Source organism: Bombus huntii, chromosome 1 (genome assembly GCF_024542735.1).
Source record: "Bombus huntii isolate Logan2020A chromosome 1, iyBomHunt1.1, whole genome shotgun sequence".
In the NCBI taxonomy this organism is placed as follows: Eukaryota; Metazoa; Arthropoda; class Insecta; order Hymenoptera; family Apidae; genus Bombus; species Bombus huntii.
The window spans coordinates 5,248,696-5,268,217 of NC_066238.1; the positions used below are offsets into that span (position 1 = coordinate 5,248,696).

Here is a 19,522-nt window from a genome sequence, read left to right on the forward strand (position 1 = left end):
ATAAGACTATATGTCACTTTTTAATTATTTATTTTTCTTATTTAATAAAAATACTTACATAAATGAATGAATAAATCATTAACTAATATAGTATGGATTTCACATAAATCATTGAAATAATATTATTGTTAATGCATATTCATTCTATGGTAGCATTGAATCCAGACAGATACTTATTTAATTTTTTTGTTTTAAATATTCATATTTGTGAAGTGTTATTTTAACGAATTATATTACATTATAACGAATAAAATAGATCAATTAAAAAAAAAAAAAAGGAAAAAATGAAACTTATATATAAAAAAATGAGTGATAGACAAAAATTTAATGATATTATTTTATACAATGGAAATTGTTCTTTTGTTTTGTAAATGCAATTTCAAATTTAAGTAAAATTATATATATAAATAAAGATTATTATTTAGAAATTTCAATAATCATTTAAAATTTGTAGCTGATAGTCAGAATGGCTTAACCACAGATTATCTTATATATACATAATATTACCCAGTCTCAATAGGTATACGAAAAGTCAGTAAAACAGAGTCCAAAATTTCATCAAAGTGTTAAAATACTTATATTGTAAAAAGTATTTATATGTATATTAGTATATATATATATATATATTATATATATATTATATTATATATATACTAATTAAATTGTATGTAATTAGAAGTATTAACTATAAATAACATAAGTATAAAAACGATAAAGTAATATAACAAAAATTGTGCAGTGTATTTCCCTTCACTGCTCCATATCACAACCATACCAATTTATTTTGAAAAGATGGGATTACTTTGTATTATACTTTATGTACTTTATCCTAATATATACACATACCTTTATTTTCCTAATACCACCTTGTGTTAGAGCTCATTTTTTCCCATATACATACATATAAGGTGAGCAAATAGTTTGTTACAAATATTGTCAGTCACACTTAATGCTGCCATCATATTAAACTGGGCAGAATAATACAAAATATCGTTTGTTTATACATGCATTCATAACTGGCCAATTCAGACCAATAATGTGCTAATATAAATTACTATTATATCAAGACAACCGATATTAGTATTACTATTAAACATGCTATGTATTTAAATAATAATCAAAATAATATATTTTTTTAAATAGCTTATATTGCATTGTAAATAAATTCTTCTAAAATTTACTATATGTAATATCTGGATTCAATGCTTATCTAACATATTACCAATGATAATGGACGGAGTGGAGGAATGCATAGATACAAACTAAAAGATAAAATTTAAGAAAAATATGGTAAATGATATGTTACGCTATGACTTGTGCTGATAATTTACGGAAATAAAATTTTTTACATTTTAAAGTCAGGCAAAACTGTTCAAATAAATTTATATGTATCGTCATCAATTAAAATTACTACTAGAAAAGATAAAGAAAGAATAATTCGCCTGTGTAAATAAACCACATAATTCACAAAAATGACAAAAATTGTGATTAAGGTTGGTTCACATAAAATTAAAAGAATGTTCGCATCGTGTGTTCTTACTACACATCGACGCATTTAACCTTTGTACTCAACCGGGAATCTGATTAGCAATGGTATTAGGACCAGTGGAGACAACCGAAGGAATTGTAGAATCCTGCATTAAGGTACGCGTTTCTTCTTCCTGATCAGAAAGTGGTATTGCTGGAGTATCATGCGAACTTGTCTGCTTCAGCTTCAGTTGACTCGGCAACTCCGTTAGTACCGGCCCGTACTGCGAAGTGGAACCCACCAGCAAGTCAGTTGATGGATTCAAACCGCCCAACATCTTTCCTCATAGCAACGCGTATATAAGATAAAGAAACGTACGAGCCAAAACACACATGGATGGCTTCCGGTAAATAAAACCAAACATAAAATATAAATCTACCAAACAAATTGTGCCTACCTGACCACTACTTCCAACCATTCCACCTCTTGGAGATTTACCACGACGGAAGAAATGCAGCCAGGCCCAACCGAAACCCAATAGAAGCCCTACTAACATCATGCTAGCACCTAATGCTATGGAACTTTTTGCAGCATCTTCAATATGTTCTTCAACGCTTGTTGCAGATGTAGTTGGATTCTCGTTTACCTTTATGTATAATTATTTTTGAATTTAGTTTCATACATTAGGCAACAAAAACACATAAATAATTGATAAAATAATTTACTTTAGAAGCATGAAAAAGTCGATTTTATACATTTTTATAAATATATTTTGCATGAAAATGCATAAGCAATAATGATAGTATTTTGTGTCCTTCTTATTTAGTCTTATACAGAGTTGACCATTCAACTGGGGCTGGCTGTAGCTCTGATTTTGTTGAAGATAGAGAAAAATCGTGGAGAGAAATATTGAATGTGTAAAATCTATGTTCACAGGTATTTGTTTCCTTTCAATATGCAACGTTGCACTAGAAAACTGCAATTACATTCTTTTTCTAAATGGAATTCTATAATTTTTTATAATCATTCAATTCTCTATAAAGGTATTAAGATATTTGAAAATATCCTTAGTTTAGAAGATACTTTAATTTTAATTTCATCAAATTTAGTTTAAGAAAGATAAGGAAAACATAAACGCAAGCATTCTGCCCTGTATGTTTCCTTGTTTCTCATAATCAAAGTTTCACAAGATTAAATTTGAGATATCTATTAAACTAAGCATATTTTGACCAAAGTACCTTGACATTTTCTCGTAGAGTATTAAAAAATAAATATTAATGAAAAGAATATTAACTGGTTAATAAAAAATTATAGACTTCTATTTGAGAAAGAAGTGCAATTGCACTTTCCCACTGCATTGCATTCTAAAACAAAAGTGAGTTCTCTCTATAATTTTTCTCTATCTTCAGTGAAATCTGAGCTTGGTCGGTGCTTGAAATTGTGGTTTACCCTGTATATTACTATATCAAATATATACATATGTATGTATAATATATATCTATAATATATATGTATAATAAAGAAGATAATAAAAATAATGAGCAGATATGAAGTATTAAAAGTCAATTTTATAATGAATATTTATGTATTATTACTATTATTATAAAATATTCTTTAATAATGGAAACCAATGCAAAAAAATTATTTTCCTAGAATGTAAACCAATAGAAATTTTTTGGAATAAAATAAAAATTACTGTCAGCTTTTAAATACCAAAGTAACAAGACACTTGTTAATTAAAGTAAGGCAATGTACTATGTATACATCATGCATTTACATATTTTGAATACAAAGACAGATCATGATTTCATTTAAATATATGTCATGCTGCTATCATCTATCAGAGATTAAAATACTCATAAATACGAAACATCATAGTGTAAGAAGGTTATAAGTACCTTTCTTATGATCTCTATTTTATTTTCTTGTGATGTGTCATCGGATACAAAACTGACCAGCATCATCGTTAAACCAGCAATGAAAAAAGATAAAGCAACCGAGAGTAATACCCATTCGAACCATTTCCTAGAGCTGAGTTTATGTCTTGATATAACTCTCCAGAAACCACTTCTTAAACTGCTACCACCTACAGCACCGTCACCTCCGCTATCATATGTGTAACCTACTGTTGTAGGTTGATAAACAGCACCACTATCTGGCATATCTTCTCGCGAAATATACGCAATTTTTACAATTTTCTCGGCCCACGGATGGGCACTTTATAATCACGCGTAAAACTTTTAGTTAATTCTATTGATAGGAGATGGGTAAAAAAAATGGTATTACCCAATACAACGCACAAAGTGATATTATTCCGTTGTTAACGTGTCAACTTTCGATCAATGCTTCTAATTACTTCTGAACTTTTATTTCGTGCACTGTAATGGTAATTTTTCACCCTTTTCTTGGTATATACACACGCATATGTATATATATATATTCGCAATGCAGATACAATGTGCAACTATGATCAGGTATGACATACAGATGCCCAGACGTCATGTATCAAAAACCTACTACGTATGTCATAGATATCACGGATTAGAGTTATACCAGTGATATCAATGTTAGAGATTATACTATAGCCGCATGGTGACACCATAATCGGATTTCATACGATTACATATTTGATAGTTACAGATTAATTTTGAGAATAATAATAAAATAATTACTAACTCTGTAAAAGACATTATACGAACTTCAAGATTGTTCTACTGATGAATTAATGAGATAAAATTCTCGTAAAAACGAAATAATTTCCAAGCTGCGTAATAGATTTTTATTAAACGAGATTTTTATTAGAACATAATATAGTAAAATATAAAAGATAATTAACGAAATGTTCATAATTGTTATTGTAGTTAAATAAAAAAATATTAAGCGCTACATGTTTAAGAAAATGTAAGTTAATAATTATACGGTTTTATAACTAAGTCCAGATGTAACATGTGAATCTACATTCTTATCTTTAGTTTAATATGACACCTGTGATAGTGATAGCGGTTTTATTACTTCACTATTATATCATACAAATAAGATAAGTTGTTACACCCAAAAACTATACTCCAGAACACATAAAAATAAACGATTTATGAATAAACGTTATATTTGATTCGTTTCCTATTTTATGTTTTCTTAAAAAAGAAACCGGTTCCACTATTTTATGATCCGTAGATTCGTAAAAATTTACGTACTTTCTTGTAAATAAATAAACGAAAATACATATGAAGTGTTATTCTGCTTCATAAACTGATCAAATTAAGCCCTACGAATTAAATATGTGTTTACTTCTTTTATATTTTCTCAAAAGATTAAAGATTAAAAATTAAAATGTTTAAATTTAAATACTCTGTAAATCAAAAGACTTTTAATGTTTCTTCGTGTATAAATTTAAAACTAAATTATAAAATTTTCTATAAAGATAATTAATTAAGTCAGCGATTAATGTATATGTACGTATATATATGTAAAAAAAAAATATCAATATATGAATATAAAAAATACCGTAAATTGCACATGCATATGTACATATATACTGCAGATTCTATCATTGTATATTTCCTATAGCTTAATGAGTGGCCGCTATATTTACGTGTATCAGCTGTGGAATGACAGGTGGGATAAAAAATGGCTGAAAATGGGTTGGGGTCGGATGCTGGGTCTCAAGAATACCTCGCAACAGAGGTTATTAATTTAGATATCGAAGAGGTAATTAATTATATTCGCTGTAGAAATGTTTAAGTACAGTATAAAATTTCTAATTTTCAGGTTATGTTCTCATAACTCTCTTATTCTATTACTGTTTTAGTATGTTTATAAACTTAGTATAACATGTAGAAATTGCAATTATTTTATTTCATTTTACTTTGTTGATATTGAAATCTATTATATACTTCCTTCTTATTGTTTTACCTTTACTTACGTTCTCACTTTACTCTATTAAATTTAATTATATTATTACCTAAATTATCATATTTTATTGCCAAATCTATTGGAGTTATATATATTTTATAATTTTAGTTGGATAACACAGAGTATGCTATACCAGCTGTGGAAGAATTACCCTCCTTAGAAAGTATATTGACAGAACCTGATTGTACATCATTATCTGGAACAGATGATGACTTTGGTTTAACATCAGGTGAAAAGCTAGGGAGTAGTGAAACAACAAGTGTTGGGAGCCATTTATCCTTAAACTCTTTAAATAAATCAAACAAAGCTTCACAACCAACGTCCTCTGGTGCTATTTTGAGACATGTTATATTAAAAGGGATATCGTCACAAATTATATCAGCTAGTGTGAGGGAAAATATTTTCTTTACCAAAAGCCTGTAATTACGTTGAGTTTATAATATATTGTCTTTAATTGTTCTTCTTTTTCTGTATAGGAGAAGGTTAATGCTGGGTTAGCAAGTGCAGTTGCTGCTGGAGGGAATATGTTAGTAGTTGGAACTAGTCATGGTCTGGTATTAGGTTTTGATTCTTCACAGACATTAAGATGGTGTGATCAGGAAGCAAGGCACCAAGGATCTGTATCTGCATTATGTTTCAATCATGATGGAAGCAGGATATTAGCTGGATTTGCTAGAGGACATATATTAATGATAGATAGTTCTAATGGAAAAGTATTAAGGACACTTACTGATGTACATCCTCTTGATACAGCTGTGTTACATGTTAAAGTGAGATTATCTCATATCATTTCACATATAACTGTGACATATAACTTGACATATAATTGTGTGAAATTTTCATTAATAAAAAACAATGTATTTCTGTATAGTTCACAGATTCACCAAAGGTAGCATTATGTAGTGATAGTGGTGGATCCGTTTTTGAATTAAATTTTACAAGGGTTATGGGTGTAAGAGGCTGTGATAGCAGGTGTTTATTTAGTGGATCTAGAGGTGAAGTGTGTACATTAGAACCATTGTTATTGAATCATCTGCCATCACATGCCCTGAAAAATTATACCTTAGTGGCAATGGCAACATTATCAAAGGTTTTTATCTATTGCTAAAAAAGATTTTCATATTTGTAGTATACATGTAATCTTATATTACTTGAATTTTGTAGGTAATAGTAGTTTGCATAAGACCACGAATGCGTGTTGTGTTAACTCATCCTTTATCTGGTGCACCTATAGCACCACCACAACTATCTTGGCAGCTTGTTGTCATACAAGCAGCAGATGCTTCTCGTGTAATTGATCCTGTTCTGGCTCTTGCAAGAGATGATGTGGTTCATTTTTATCAAGTATACAGTTTATATAACATAATTCTATTTATTAAACAACTATATTGCTAATAAATATATATTGATAAAATTTTTTTATTAGGTATGTACTGAAGCTGGTTCAAGAGTAAAATTATCTCCCTTAAGAAGAATGACTCTTCCATATACAATAAGTAACTTACGATGGTTAAATCCGAGATCATTAGCAGTATTGGATACACAAGAAAGATTACATTTATTAGATGTAAGAGCACAGGATAACTTGGAAACTTTAGATATGAGTCGCGTTGGTATTTCATATGCATCTAGCCATTTCAAAGGTCTGTCCACTGGTGGAAATGTTTCAAAGGTATTAATCAAATCATTGTACTATTTAATTATCAATTTTAGATCAATAATCTATCAAATTTAGGTTGATAATCACATTGTTTTGTTTTATAAAACTACAGGCAATGGCATTGGCTGGTGAAAGAGCATGTTATAATACTGTTGTAACATTTGGTACTCAACTTTTACTATTGGGTACCAAAAGTTTACATGTAGTCTGTATACGGACATGGACTGAACGATTGCGACATTTAACGATGCAGGTTCGTACATATATTGGAATTATATAATTTTTTACTTTATTACATATTTTGTCATTTCAGAGAAGATATCCAGAAGCATTAGCTTTAGGACTTTCTTTTTATCAAGATAAAGGGAAAGCAGTTGTTGGTCTACGTGGTTCGAAACAACGTCGTAAACAAATAGCTCGCGATAAAGTATGTCAAGTTTTGATTCAATATATGGAAGAATTGAATCACTGTCTTGCAGACGAAAATGCAGAATTTGAAATAGTCACAACTTGTGTAGATTATTGTATACAACTAGAAAATACAGATTTATTATTTGGAAAATTATGGGACTTAGTTTCGGAGTCCGAAGGATTAAAAGCGAGTTATTTACATGCCCTCGAAAATCCTTTATTGGATGGGAGCTTACGACCGCGACTACCACCGTTAATAGCTCAACAGCTAGTTACCCTTTACGATCAAGAAGAAAAAGTAGATTCGCTTCAAGCAATTATAGTGTTATTAGATGTTGATTGTTTAGATATCCATCAAGTAAGTAAACATATTTATATCTTTTTAATGTTTTTATTTGATTAAAAACAAGTAATCTATGAAAATTCAATCTAAAAGTACTTACTTGTATCTAAAAATATTATAGGTAACAACACTTTGTCGGCAACGAGGTCTCTGGGAAGCTTTAATACACCTTCAAACGACGGCATTAGGTGACTTTACTGCTTCAATTCATCAATTAGTACCAATATTACAAAATATGTTAACGAATTCAAAGGATTCGTTAACTCGAGATAGTATACAACTTGGCAATGCACTTTTGGTCTATGCTAGTTGCTGTCTTGCCGGTCGTGGTTTTCCCAGAGATGAACTTCCCGAGGGTATGTCCCAAAGAGCAAAAACAGATGTATTAAGAGCATTGCTTTCACAGCATTCGAGTTTGGCTAATGATACAGAAAGACAATATCCGTATCTAAGAACTTTGCTACAGTTTGACGCAAAAGGATTCCTCGACGTGATAGCAATTGCCTTCCAAGAGCCGGAATTTACGTCTGAGATGGGTCTCAGACAACGGCAAAGACTCATAGATATATTATTAAATATCGTTATGCCTAGCACACCTTTAAGTCCAAGGAATCCTGATTATATTACTGACGAACAGAGAAATTTAGTTCTTATATTTATAGCTAATGAAGTTGCAGAAAATACTGTTAATTTAGAACCTAGTATGTTAAATAAAATGATAGAAATATTATGTACTGACTCAAGTATGGGATCATCAAACGAGCTTAAGACTGATAAAGAAAGTGCAATACTGGGATTATTGCGTTCAAAAAAATTACGTAATATATCGGATAATACTTTACTTAATTTAGCAGAAAGAGCCAATTTGTAAGTATATGTATATAAATATAAAACTTTACACATGTATACTATTATTTAATTTTGATTGTGTACCACATTTTTATTAGCTAGATAGAATATATTCATAAAAAAAATATTATAGTGTACCTGTTAATATTACATTTCAAGAAATTATATAGCATTATTAATATTAATAGCATCATACATAGTAACTTGTATCGCAGTATATAATGTTACAGTATGCGTGTTGCGGAGTTGCTGTATAGCGCCAGAGAAAATTGGATTGCAGTTTGTAAATGTATGATACTGCATCCATCTAGACATCATGATATTTGGCTCTGGTTAAAACATCTTTCTCCAAATTCGTTGCAATTAGTCATAATGGCAAATGCCGTAGCTCTGGTGGGAATTAATGCAAATCAATTTGCTATGTTGATAGCAACACATTTGCAAAACAACGTTTCTGAAATTTTACAAATACTAGAAAATACTCCAACCTTACAATATACTTTACTAGAAGCTTTATATCAAATAGTACAATACAAAGAAGAAGATATCACATTAGAGCTTACGACTGAAATGTTAGAAAAATATTTGGAATTAATGTGTAAATTACAACCAGACCATGTTAGTAAAATTTTGTACTATAGATAGATATTGAAATATATTATTAACTTTAGTTATTTTTTAAAATTTAGGTTGTTGAGCATATTCAAGGATTTCATGGTTGTAGACTAAATGAAGCATTGCAAATAGTTCAGAAAGCGAATCACAAAGATGCTGAAGCAGTAATGTTAGAAAAATTGGGAAATTATCAGGATGCGTTTGATATTCTTTTGAAAGAATTTCAAAATAATTTAGAATTGGTACATTGTATGAAAATAATGTAATAATATTAATTATTACTTTCTATTTTAACAATATTTACTTTTAGTATTGTCAGAACAAAGTATCAGAAAATGCATCAATTCACAGTGCAATACAACTAGCAGGAATATGCAGACGATCTGCAGGAAATTTAGATTGGATGCCACTTGTGGAAACTATACTTCAAACACATTCAAATAGTACTAACAAAGAAGGTATGGTATATTTTGACATAATGGCAAATCGTAAATAATACTTTCTAATTATCTAACGAAATTACAGTTGAAAAATTAAGCGGAAAATTATTAAGAATTGCACTAGAATTTCTTAGTGGAACAACAGCATTATCAACTGTATTAGAGCAAATATTGAAACATCCATTGGCGACAAGTGGAACAATAGGTGACATAAGAAAATTATTATCTGGAGTACTTACACATTCCCGATATGAACAAACTTTAGTTGAAACTACTGCACGTTTGGTCAGTTTGGAGCTTCACAAGGCACTGAAAAAGTCGCTTAGGTATGTATAGGTCCATATAAGTAATTTTTTAATACTAACGTAATAGTTATTTAATACTAACATTTTTATGTTTTTTAGGGATGCAGGAAGAGCTTGTGCAAGCGTATCAGTAATCTGTTCAATATGTAGACATTTGTTATCACAATGTACGGAATATATAATAGTTTTCAGTTGTGGGCATGGTTTTCATTCAGAATGTTTAGGAGAACCTAAATCTTGTTATAAATGTTTAAAGTCTAAGGGATGGGCACCTATTGTTACTAATATCACACATACTACTAAATCATTCCATGTAAGTAATATATTGATTTCGTTTCTAAATAAATATATCATACATGTATATTATTAAGATATTGTTGATATTTTTATAGTAAAATTTAAATTTGTTGTTTTGTAGGAACATAAACAAATTCTACCACCAGAATTTATGCGTAATAAAGATCTTTCTCTAAGACTTGCACCACCTACTTCCTTACCGGATCTTGAGGGTATTTTTTAATCTAGTCTTTGAATATCACAATTTAATATCACACTTACCCCTGGTGTGTAACAGTCTGTTAGTAGAAATGACTGCTGCGTGTTATACATGTATTATATATTACATTGGATCTCTTATTTTTCATTCCATGAACAATTAGATTGTTCTGTTATCATATTTTATATGCAAAATTAAATTATAATTGTTTTTATCAAGGCTTCCTTTTACATATATAAAAATACGCCATCCATATTTTTCACTATTTCTGGAACTGTGGTATTTAAGATATTTTTCTGCTTAGCAGGATTCGAATATTGTATCTTTGTATATTGTAAATTAATATAGCTATATTGTGTATAGTATTGATAAGGACTTGTATACTTTTATCGATGTAAATTCCATTTGCCCAATGTGCAGCACGTTGCCAAATATCAGTCATTAAGTAAATAAAGATAATAATTAATTAATTATATAAAGTCATTATTTACTATTAATATTTATGTACATTATCCTAGATACAATAGTTCAGTTTGAAAACATTTTAGATATTTCATATCTAAGACTGTACAGATTATAAATATATTTTATGTTGGATAATATGGATGAATTGATTTGCGTTTAACGTTTTTGATAATAAAAACAGGCTTTTTAGGCATATTTTCCATTAGAACATAACTAGGATTAATTGATTCATAACCAAGTAGTTCACCAGTCAATAATTTTGCAACTAATGAAAAGGCACTTAAGTCATATGAAGGAAAACTCCTTGTAGGTAGTAATTCAATAGTGGTAACATATTTATCAATCGCAGATTGTAATTTTATAAGACGTGGCATAATATTTGATATGCATAAGAGTTGTTGCAACTGTAATTTGAAAAAATAATTTATATTAAATATTAATATTTATACTAGTAAAATATTAAGCAAGTTTTACCTTGCTATCACATTTTTGTAAGCTGCTTATAAATTTTTCACTTTTGGTAATTAGCTTGTATCCTTTTAATATATATTCTTGATCATAAATAGACTCATGACGTTGTAATGATACTTTGAATAGAATAATTTCTTTTTTTATTTTATTAAGAATTATTGATAATGGTACTCCATGCAATGTTCCACTACCCATTCGTATTTTAGAATATTTTTCATAAATCTATACATATAGTTAAATTATTTTAGAATTCCTATATTTCTCCAACAAAATACTTTATTTCGCAATAACAGAGTGAGATTAAAATTAAACAAATATAAAAAGTGAAAAAACATAGTTTTGAGTATGAAAAAAAGTTTTTTTAATAGTAAAATAAATATTACCTGACGATTTATAGAAGTCCATATACCTGCAATTTGATCAGCAAATTGTTTTATTTCATTTTCCGTTGGTTGATGTGCTTCAGCTAATTTCCATAAAGATTCAAGTTTATCCGCGAGACTACGTGATACGTTATGGAAGTACATGAGTTTAACATCCAATTCGTAACTGATCTTTGAATTATAGTGATTTTCTATTTTTAAGATCGCTACCTAAATAAATGTTGACAGTGCTATGTTGTGTTGCTCATCTTTATTTACATTTTTTAAAATCAGTTTTTCAAGTAAACAGTAATGCACTTTCTCAACTTTTTTTTCCAATATTCACTAATCATTGTTAATTTTTTTTATTATTTAACTCTTTCATGCTAAACAATAAAAAAATGCATCTTCGAAATCAGTATATAATACGCGTGAAATTTTTAAAATCCTTTATATTGGTAATTTAAAAACTAATTTAAATAAATCTAATGGCAATAATTAATATGAATATATTTCAAGCATGAAAGGGTCAAATTGCTTACTCACATTTTTTTCGAGTGTTTTTATGAGTTCGTTAGACGAAGGCTCTTCCTTTTTCATCAAACACTCCATTTCAAGATGACGGAGTAAATGAAGAAATATATATGAAGAATTACTTTTTAACAAATTATAAGAATACAAGATGAAAATAAAAATACATTACATGCGTCTACAGATTATATTATCTTCGCTCGAAAACGCGATAGTCTTTTTCTTTTCTTTATAGTATAAATGAATTGGTTTCTATGGATTTAACGTCCATCTCACTCTGTTTGTATCGATAGTTTGAATGTTGTACAAACGACAATTTCCGTTTTATTTGTGATACTTAATACATAAATTAAATCTGGTGTTTGTTGTTGTTCACCTCTGTACAGAGCAATATCACATACGTTTACAGTATCAGATGTACCGATTTTATAGAACTTCAAATCTCATTCTTCAAACGATACATGAATTTATACAATGCAGAAACCATTGTTATTATATTTTAGAGCATGTAATAACATGATGCTTAATTTAAGGCTATATTACGGTAATTATATTGTATTCACCGCAATATCAAGCTAATGTGATTATTCAATTGCGACTAATATCTTGGATAAAGATACAGGTCCAGCATGTACGTCCAAGTCATATATCTTCTGAAAAATATCGAGTACCATAAAATCTGTAACAATCATCAGATCTTAACGTATGGTTGCTTATCTCTTTTTTTTGGCTAATATTTAATTTGTAGAATAATATAACGAGGTATTATATATAACGAGCAGGCGAAAAAGCCAGCTTTTTTTTTTATCCTTGGCTTAACAAATTATCTATGGCTTTGCAATTTTTAATGCTCTATGAAAAATCCATAATATTAAAATTCTACACTTATATATGTAATTTACAATTTCTTTCCTTTTTAAACTAATATTTCAATAACTTGATACTATTAATCCATTACCATTAAACACTCTTCACTCGATTATTCACAAGTTCCACAAACACTCTGGAATTACCTGTATATAATATATATATATATATTATGTTAAAAAAAAGAGAATTGAAGTCACATGTATTCACAAGTATGCACATTCACCATGTTAAGAGAAATCATTCACTTACTGATTAATCATTGTAATTATTATGAATATATTTCTCTTCAGTAAGCGACGACAAAGACCACGTTTCTTGATCGAGCAAGATTGACTGCTTAATTGAATGCTTTTGTTACAGCTCGATGAGGGAGGAGTATCTTTGTTAATTAAAACAAAGGACGGATTATTATATCATAAATGAAAGATGTTATTGACATAAAATTTTCAAAATATTTTTTTTAACTTAATTTTATCTTCGTCTCGTTAAAACTAACTTATTTTTACACATAACTTTATTTTCTGTTAATTAACATGTATTCTTTTTTTGTCTGAAAATGTATGGACACTTATCAAGTTCGATAAACAATTAAACACCGAGTATATATATATATATGTCGAATATTGTGTTTATAATTTTAATTCAACAATGGTATCAATATAAGTAACATAAGATTAGTATAAAATACTTATTAAAGATTTTTACATTGTTATGTAATATGAAAGTTACTTCAAATTAAATAAGAACATTATTTTATGACCATAACTAAAGTATAAAAAAGTTAACAAGAAAATTTTAAACACTTAGCGATATACTGTTTAAACTCTTAACCATTGCATCCATACATATATTTCTTTAATACGCACTCTAAATTAATAACGCACATATAGTATAGTACAATTTTATAACAAATTTTACTCCGTTCATACTGAACACAAGATTGGCAGAGCTATTGATACTCATCCCCCGTGTACTATGTAGTATAATGTCCACATACGTACGTGAGCTACAAACAACAATAGAGTACATGAAGACTCTGTCAGGAACATGCATGGTTGTTACGATGCAGTTTAGCGATTCATTATAATGAATGTTGAATATTTATTATGTCCAACATTAATTATCTAAATCAACACTGTCACATCTTTATTTTAATTTTAACGTATTGAAAAATTATAATTTGCTTTCGTAATTGAAACCTAACGAAGTTTTTCGACGTTGGATTGCTTTCGAAATTCTTTCTCAACAACTTATCTTTTTTATTTTATTCTCGTTGCCAATGTGCACGAGAATGATTATGATATCTGTAATGCGGAGGCCTATAATTTCTGCCATGCCGTGGCCGTGCATTATTGGAAGTATTATAGTAATGTCTCCGATAATAACCACTAAGAGATCGGTTCCACGTTTTGCCATTTTGATATTCCTGGAAAGGATTATACCCCGAGTTACTTCTTTCTTCATACGTTCGATGATCTTTTACTTTCTTGACTCGACCACGATCTATTTCTTCATCATCTGCATTAAAATGTCGCTTACGTATTTCCCTTCTATCATTATCAACTTCTCTATCTAAATGTGTTCTGTTACCATTCCAATTTGCAACTGTAAACAAACAAGCATATACTTTAGTACTCACTATTTCGTTTGATAAGAAAATGACATTATTTTATCAGTAAATTTTTAGAATAAAAATATTTGTACACAGTTTTTAATATTTTTGTCATTTAATAGTGTTACTTTAACACTTAACATAATTTTTTTAATAAATCACAAAATATACTTTTTATTATTACCGACTTAGCAGAGGTGTAACAAAACAAATATTTTTAATTTAGGGATTAACAATAGCTCATAATGTTTTATAATATCCACAATTTATCACTGAAAAGATTCTTTTTTTTTTCTAGTATTCTTTTTATTACTATTATTATTTTATTATTATTTTTATTAAAGTTATTGGCGGGATTTTTGGTTTCAAAACATTTGAGCGAATAAGAATTTTCGCTCCTTGTATGTTTATTATATTGCTTTATGTAGAATTTTTGGACTTAGGACGCATGGGCGCACAATAGGTTGATGAGGATTTTGAAGGGAAAGCAGCTGGATTCAATTGGTTCTTCAATAGAATTCTTTTGTTGTACTGACCCGAAGAACTGCCATAACCACGATGAGACATCTTTAATAAATGGGAAACCGTATCGGAACGATTTGTTCCATTGAAATCTCTTAAAGCCGCAGCACTCGGCGTGCCATTATTTTGACTAATTTTATGGATATCTTCTCTATGAAAAAATGTTTAAATACGTATATTAAACATCGTTGAATTAAATTTGCTAGAATTATAATGCTTAATTTATATTGCTTTTTAAATAACATTATATTAAAAATAAAATATAACTTACTTATCAGTCACGGACCATCCGTTTGGTGTTGCAGTTGATGTAGCAGAAAAAGATGTATCCTTTGAAACTTGCCAACCTTTCATACTACTGCTTGAAGCTTTTGTAATTACTTTATCGTCCTGTCCTGTTTTTCTAACAGATTGATGCCACTTACTTTTGCTATTATTGTTACTATTTTCTGTCTTACCATTTGTTTCTGATTTACCATTTTGATACTTTATTGTACTTGTAATGGTACTACAGCTAGAACCATTTTGTGTTTTTGTACAATGAATTACATTACTTTGATTCTGAGATACACTACTACCATTTGTCTTTGATACATTAAGATTTATTTTAGGAGAACCATTTTTTGCCAGGGAACATTTCTGTGTACCATTAGTAGTATTAGCAGAAGTGTTTGTTTTTGTAGGTGTGTTTAAATTTGTGCGGTTTTTTAATGTTCCATTAGAACTAACATCTTCTTCTTCACTAGATCCATCATAAGGAACTAAGCTATTTCCATTCAAAATTTTCCCATTTTTAATATGCATAATTAATCTTGGTTGAGACTTATCTTGTAATTTTTGTGGTAACTGTGGCCCGATAAAATTTGCGCTTTTTTGGGTATTAAATTGAAGTCCCGCATTTTTATTTGTTGATATTTGTAAATTTGTTTCCGAATTATCTGTGTTATCTTTACTAATCGATGTGCCATTGATTAATCCATTTAATGAGTGTAATCCAGATGTTGATGCCTTGGGAGTTATAGTTTTATTCATAGGGCTTCCTGATGAAGATAATGTGTTGTTCACAGTTATTGTACCATTTAATTTAACAGTTTGTTGAGCTTGAACCTGAGATTGCGTTTGTTGTTCCATCTCAAAGATCATTATGTAAGCATTTGTACTGAATACATTACTCAAACTAAGTGGACGAACCTATATACAAACGAATTTTTGGTATTAACAAGATAGTTCGATATTTTACAAATAAAGACATATCGTTAATACATACACAAGAATCATCAAAGGAATAATATTGGCCTGTTGAGACCTTTGCAACTGCAGTATAATGCCCGCAATTAACTGATGGACCCATATGTGTAACTATCGACATAAGCTTATATGTAAGTGACTGCGTAGGTTCCCCTGGTTCTTTCCAAAGATAAGGGCCCATATCTATAGTTTGCTTGAAACCTATATGTTTAGATATTTTTCCTCCTAGAACGCTGAATCTTTTTAATTGCACACAAAGCACTTTAGGGGGTCGTTCTAAGCTAAATTGTTTCGTAGCAGGAACTCTTCTTTTGCAAGCTTCACATTTGTAATCATTGTTATCTAGTTGTTCACGGCTAAAATAGCTACTTAATGCTTCATCCAAAGTGCTTGCTTTACGTATATCAACTAATAAGTCCTGCAGAAAATTGAAAATATATTTAGTTTATTGTATACTTAATCAATAGCATGATTATTAGAAAAGCTGTATATTATATATACTTGAAAGTGTTGGAAAGTAGTGGAAACATGTCGACATTGTAGACACTTTACTTCAGTACGAATGTAACCACCAAAAATTTGGTTGATAGGTGTTGTTTCTTTAGAATAGCTGTCTAGTTTACTAGCTTTGTGTCTTGCTAAGTAGGCTTTTTCCATGCCTTCTAATAAATAACGTAAAAACTCATGAGCATCTTCTTGTTGCCCTGGCACCATGGTTCGACAAATAACTAATAGAAAAAATAAGATATATATATGTATATAACAAACATATAAGATTTAATAATAATTAATTAACATTTTATAATTATTTAATACTTACGTTTTAGTTTGTTATATATGTAGAATGGCTTGATAGCACATCCTGATTTTTGGTGACTAGATTGTAAAGTCTTAGCCACTGCACATGTAAGGCATTCTCCACCTCCATCTAAAATTAACCTATTATCACAATACGATACAAAACTGTGGGATTATAATCTCATATCTTAAAAATGTGTAGAATATGGTAAAGTAAACTATAAATTTTAATAACCTACCATTTTGTTCACACTTTGATGTATGATGAGAGTCTGATAATAACCAATTTACAAGTGCTGGTACATGAAACAGAGCTTGAAGAGTACTATTTAAATAGCATGTATTTCCAACATTATACATGCCAGCCCCAACAGGAAATGTACCCTTCCACCCTAGGCTAACTTTCTTTGGAGAATATAAAGTAACTGTTGGCTCTGGCAAACTGAGTCCTTTCGATACTTTTTCATTTTTCTTTATATAATTTGCACCATCCTTCATTTTATCATCTGAGTTTTCAGAATTTGGTAAACTTAATACAATGTATTTTGCTTTAAGTTGATCTAGAATTGTTGTTTGATAATCATCAACTTCTTTATATTGAATTTCTGACTGAAGAATTCTTGATGCATTGGTAACTAAATTTGCTGTTAAGTCATCTGATGTTTTGGACTGATTAGTTTCCAATGTACGACGAAGAGTGGCCGCAACTGGGTCACAAATGCTTACAGCAGGCATTTTCACTTTATTTTACTTTATATTAAAAGTTTTTGTTATTTGATTCCCTATATACAAAAGAATATGTAAGAATAAAATAACTATATTAAATAATATACCTATTCTATTATTAAAATTAAAGATATCAAAAGATAAAAATAATATTAATATTTAATATTATTTTTTGCAATATGCATGCAATGTTTGAGAACATATACTTCTTACATGAACGAGAAGCAATATCTTATAGCATATAAATGAGTACGCAAATTATACCAGTGAATGCATATTTACATATTAACTTTAACATTAATAAATACATTTAAAAAACTCAGATTTTTTACATTTTTTCTAGTCAATATGGTATTTAGATAATGAATATTATGGAAAAAATAAATAATTTACAAAATTTTGTAATCAAACGCAGAAAGAATCAAGATTTTTTTATAACACATAATAAAATAATATAATTATTAGATAGATCACTTGGAGAAACGTTTTAAAAGCAAATAAAATTTTCTACGACACAACAATCAAACATTTCCTTCTTTCTCACTTAAGATATGTATCTACCACAAATACACTGCTTCATAGATACCGAGTCAAAAGGGTTAATTTCACTATTAATTCATTTATGAAAGCACTATTTACGATGGATTGAAGCAACGATATATATGAATTTCTCGATACGATGAAAGAACAGGCGAAATTACGTGAAATGTTTCATGTAATTACACGACATCACACCGAACCTTTAACAAAGTACACTAAAAGCACGCGGTGTGCAATAGATACCGCGCCAACAGATTCATTGTTTACCTTCTCCTGATGATTATATACGTTATATCTTATACAAATATTTTCTATCAACGGTGTTGTAACACATTTTACATTATAAACGATATTTGCTGACCACGACCACGTAGAATCACAATGCTATCGATTAATTCGAAATTCCACGCGCTTACGTGCCTCGAAACGGTTACCGGATGAGTTTAACTGAGGGCGCGTGTCTCCGGCCACGAGTCATTTTTTTCCCGCGTACTTTGTTACACTTATCCCACTTACGTTTAATTCATGTATAATTATGACAATAATTTCAACAAGAAACACTATTCAAATTAGCACGTGTGAATATTACACGGCATTTTTAGAACTGTTAGTTTTGGGCATGCGAAATCAAGACCCATCCTCTTTCATTATGTCAGCCATTTGCAATTACAACGGTAGCCATTAAATCGTTTCCCTTGGGTTCTGCGATGCTATCGGAGATGCTGTGTATTCGACCGTGAAGGCGCCACAAGTTTAAAGCTTGGTTTCCATGAATTACATTTGCACGAAATTCACATGTACAGCTTTCATTTTGTAATTCTTCAAAAATTTTGGCAGTATTTTCCCCAATTTTATAATTTTAATCGTACATGACAAGA

The 19,522-nt window shown here is 29.5% G+C and overlaps 4 protein-coding genes across 6 annotated transcripts; 1 reads left to right on the top strand and 3 right to left on the bottom strand.

Moving 5' to 3' along the window:
- Nucleotides 1-13: 13 nt before the first annotated feature.
- LOC126868757 (uncharacterized) lies at nt 14-3,981 on the bottom strand. Of its 2 annotated transcripts, none has more exons than XM_050624548.1 (3): nt 3,367-3,981; nt 1,926-2,114; nt 14-1,805 (listed from the first exon to the last, which is right to left on the bottom strand). In XM_050624548.1, exons 1-3 carry the CDS (start codon nt 3,628-3,630, stop codon nt 1,569-1,571), a joined length of 690 nt encoding a protein of 229 aa, XP_050480505.1. In that variant the 5' UTR covers nt 3,631-3,981; the 3' UTR covers nt 14-1,568. The 2 variants fall into 2 exon arrangements, with proteins under 2 accessions (XP_050480505.1, XP_050480512.1); XM_050624555.1 differs by having other exon boundaries at nt 14-1,751; nt 3,367-3,980.
- A 1,033-nt stretch (nt 3,982-5,014) lies between these two features.
- LOC126868703 (vacuolar protein sorting-associated protein 8 homolog) lies at nt 5,015-10,978 on the top strand. The gene is made up of 15 exons (XM_050624487.1): nt 5,015-5,176; nt 5,489-5,767; nt 5,857-6,150; nt 6,252-6,470; nt 6,545-6,724; nt 6,807-7,052; nt 7,153-7,293; nt 7,354-7,809; nt 7,916-8,661; nt 8,874-9,261; nt 9,333-9,500; nt 9,569-9,716; nt 9,784-10,024; nt 10,103-10,316; nt 10,422-10,978. Exons 1-15 carry the CDS (start codon nt 5,096-5,098, stop codon nt 10,521-10,523), a joined length of 3,903 nt encoding a protein of 1,300 aa, XP_050480444.1. The 5' UTR covers nt 5,015-5,095; the 3' UTR covers nt 10,524-10,978.
- LOC126868766 (uncharacterized) lies at nt 10,966-11,977 on the bottom strand. The gene is made up of 3 exons (XM_050624568.1): nt 11,819-11,977; nt 11,439-11,657; nt 10,966-11,368 (listed from the first exon to the last, which is right to left on the bottom strand). The coding sequence occupies exons 1-3, from the start codon at nt 11,960-11,962 to the stop codon at nt 11,087-11,089; spliced, it is 645 nt and encodes a 214-aa protein (XP_050480525.1). The 5' UTR covers nt 11,963-11,977; the 3' UTR covers nt 10,966-11,086.
- A 76-nt stretch (nt 11,978-12,053) lies between these two features.
- On the bottom strand, nt 12,054-19,347 carry LOC126868707 (ubiquitin carboxyl-terminal hydrolase 36). Of its 2 annotated transcripts, none has more exons than XM_050624501.1 (8): nt 19,161-19,347; nt 17,618-18,160; nt 17,401-17,508; nt 17,082-17,308; nt 16,600-16,998; nt 15,604-16,523; nt 15,347-15,483; nt 12,054-14,803 (listed from the first exon to the last, which is right to left on the bottom strand). In XM_050624501.1, exons 2-8 carry the CDS (start codon nt 18,111-18,113, stop codon nt 14,463-14,465), a joined length of 2,628 nt encoding a protein of 875 aa, XP_050480458.1. In that variant the 5' UTR covers nt 18,114-18,160; nt 19,161-19,347; the 3' UTR covers nt 12,054-14,462. The 2 variants fall into 2 exon arrangements, with proteins under 2 accessions (XP_050480458.1, XP_050480465.1); XM_050624508.1 differs by lacking the exon at nt 19,161-19,347 and adding an exon at nt 18,912-19,153.
- Nucleotides 19,348-19,522: the final 175 nt, after the last annotated feature.

Coding starts and splice junctions, on each gene's coding strand:
- LOC126868766 (XM_050624568.1), bottom strand. CDS start 11,962: ATGTACTTCCATAACGTATCACGTAGTCTCGCGGATAAACTTGAATCT. Junction 11,658..11,818: donor GGACTTCTATAAATCGTCAG/GTAATATTTATT, acceptor CTATATGTATAG/ATTTATGAAAAATATTCTAA. Junction 11,369..11,438: donor TACAAAAATGTGATAGCAAG/GTAAAACTTGCT, acceptor TTCAAATTACAG/TTGCAACAACTCTTATGCAT.
- LOC126868707 (XM_050624501.1), bottom strand. CDS start 18,113: ATGCCTGCTGTAAGCATTTGTGACCCAGTTGCGGCCACTCTTCGTCGT. Junction 16,524..16,599: donor ATTCCTTTGATGATTCTTGT/GTATGTATTAAC, acceptor GTTTGTATATAG/GTTCGTCCACTTAGTTTGAG. Junction 15,484..15,603: donor GGATGGTCCGTGACTGATAA/GTAAGTTATATT, acceptor ATTTTTTCATAG/AGAAGATATCCATAAAATTA.
- LOC126868757 (XM_050624548.1), bottom strand. CDS start 3,630: ATGCCAGATAGTGGTGCTGTTTATCAACCTACAACAGTAGGTTACACA. Junction 2,115..3,366: donor AAATAGAGATCATAAGAAAG/GTACTTATAACC, acceptor TTATACATAAAG/GTAAACGAGAATCCAACTAC. Junction 1,806..1,925: donor TGGTTGGAAGTAGTGGTCAG/GTAGGCACAATT, acceptor CTATGAGGAAAG/ATGTTGGGCGGTTTGAATCC.
- LOC126868703 (XM_050624487.1), top strand. CDS start 5,096: ATGGCTGAAAATGGGTTGGGGTCGGATGCTGGGTCTCAAGAATACCTC. Junction 5,177..5,488: donor TTAATTTAGATATCGAAGAG/GTAATTAATTAT, acceptor TTATAATTTTAG/TTGGATAACACAGAGTATGC. Junction 9,501..9,568: donor TTCAAAATAATTTAGAATTG/GTACATTGTATG, acceptor ATTTACTTTTAG/TATTGTCAGAACAAAGTATC.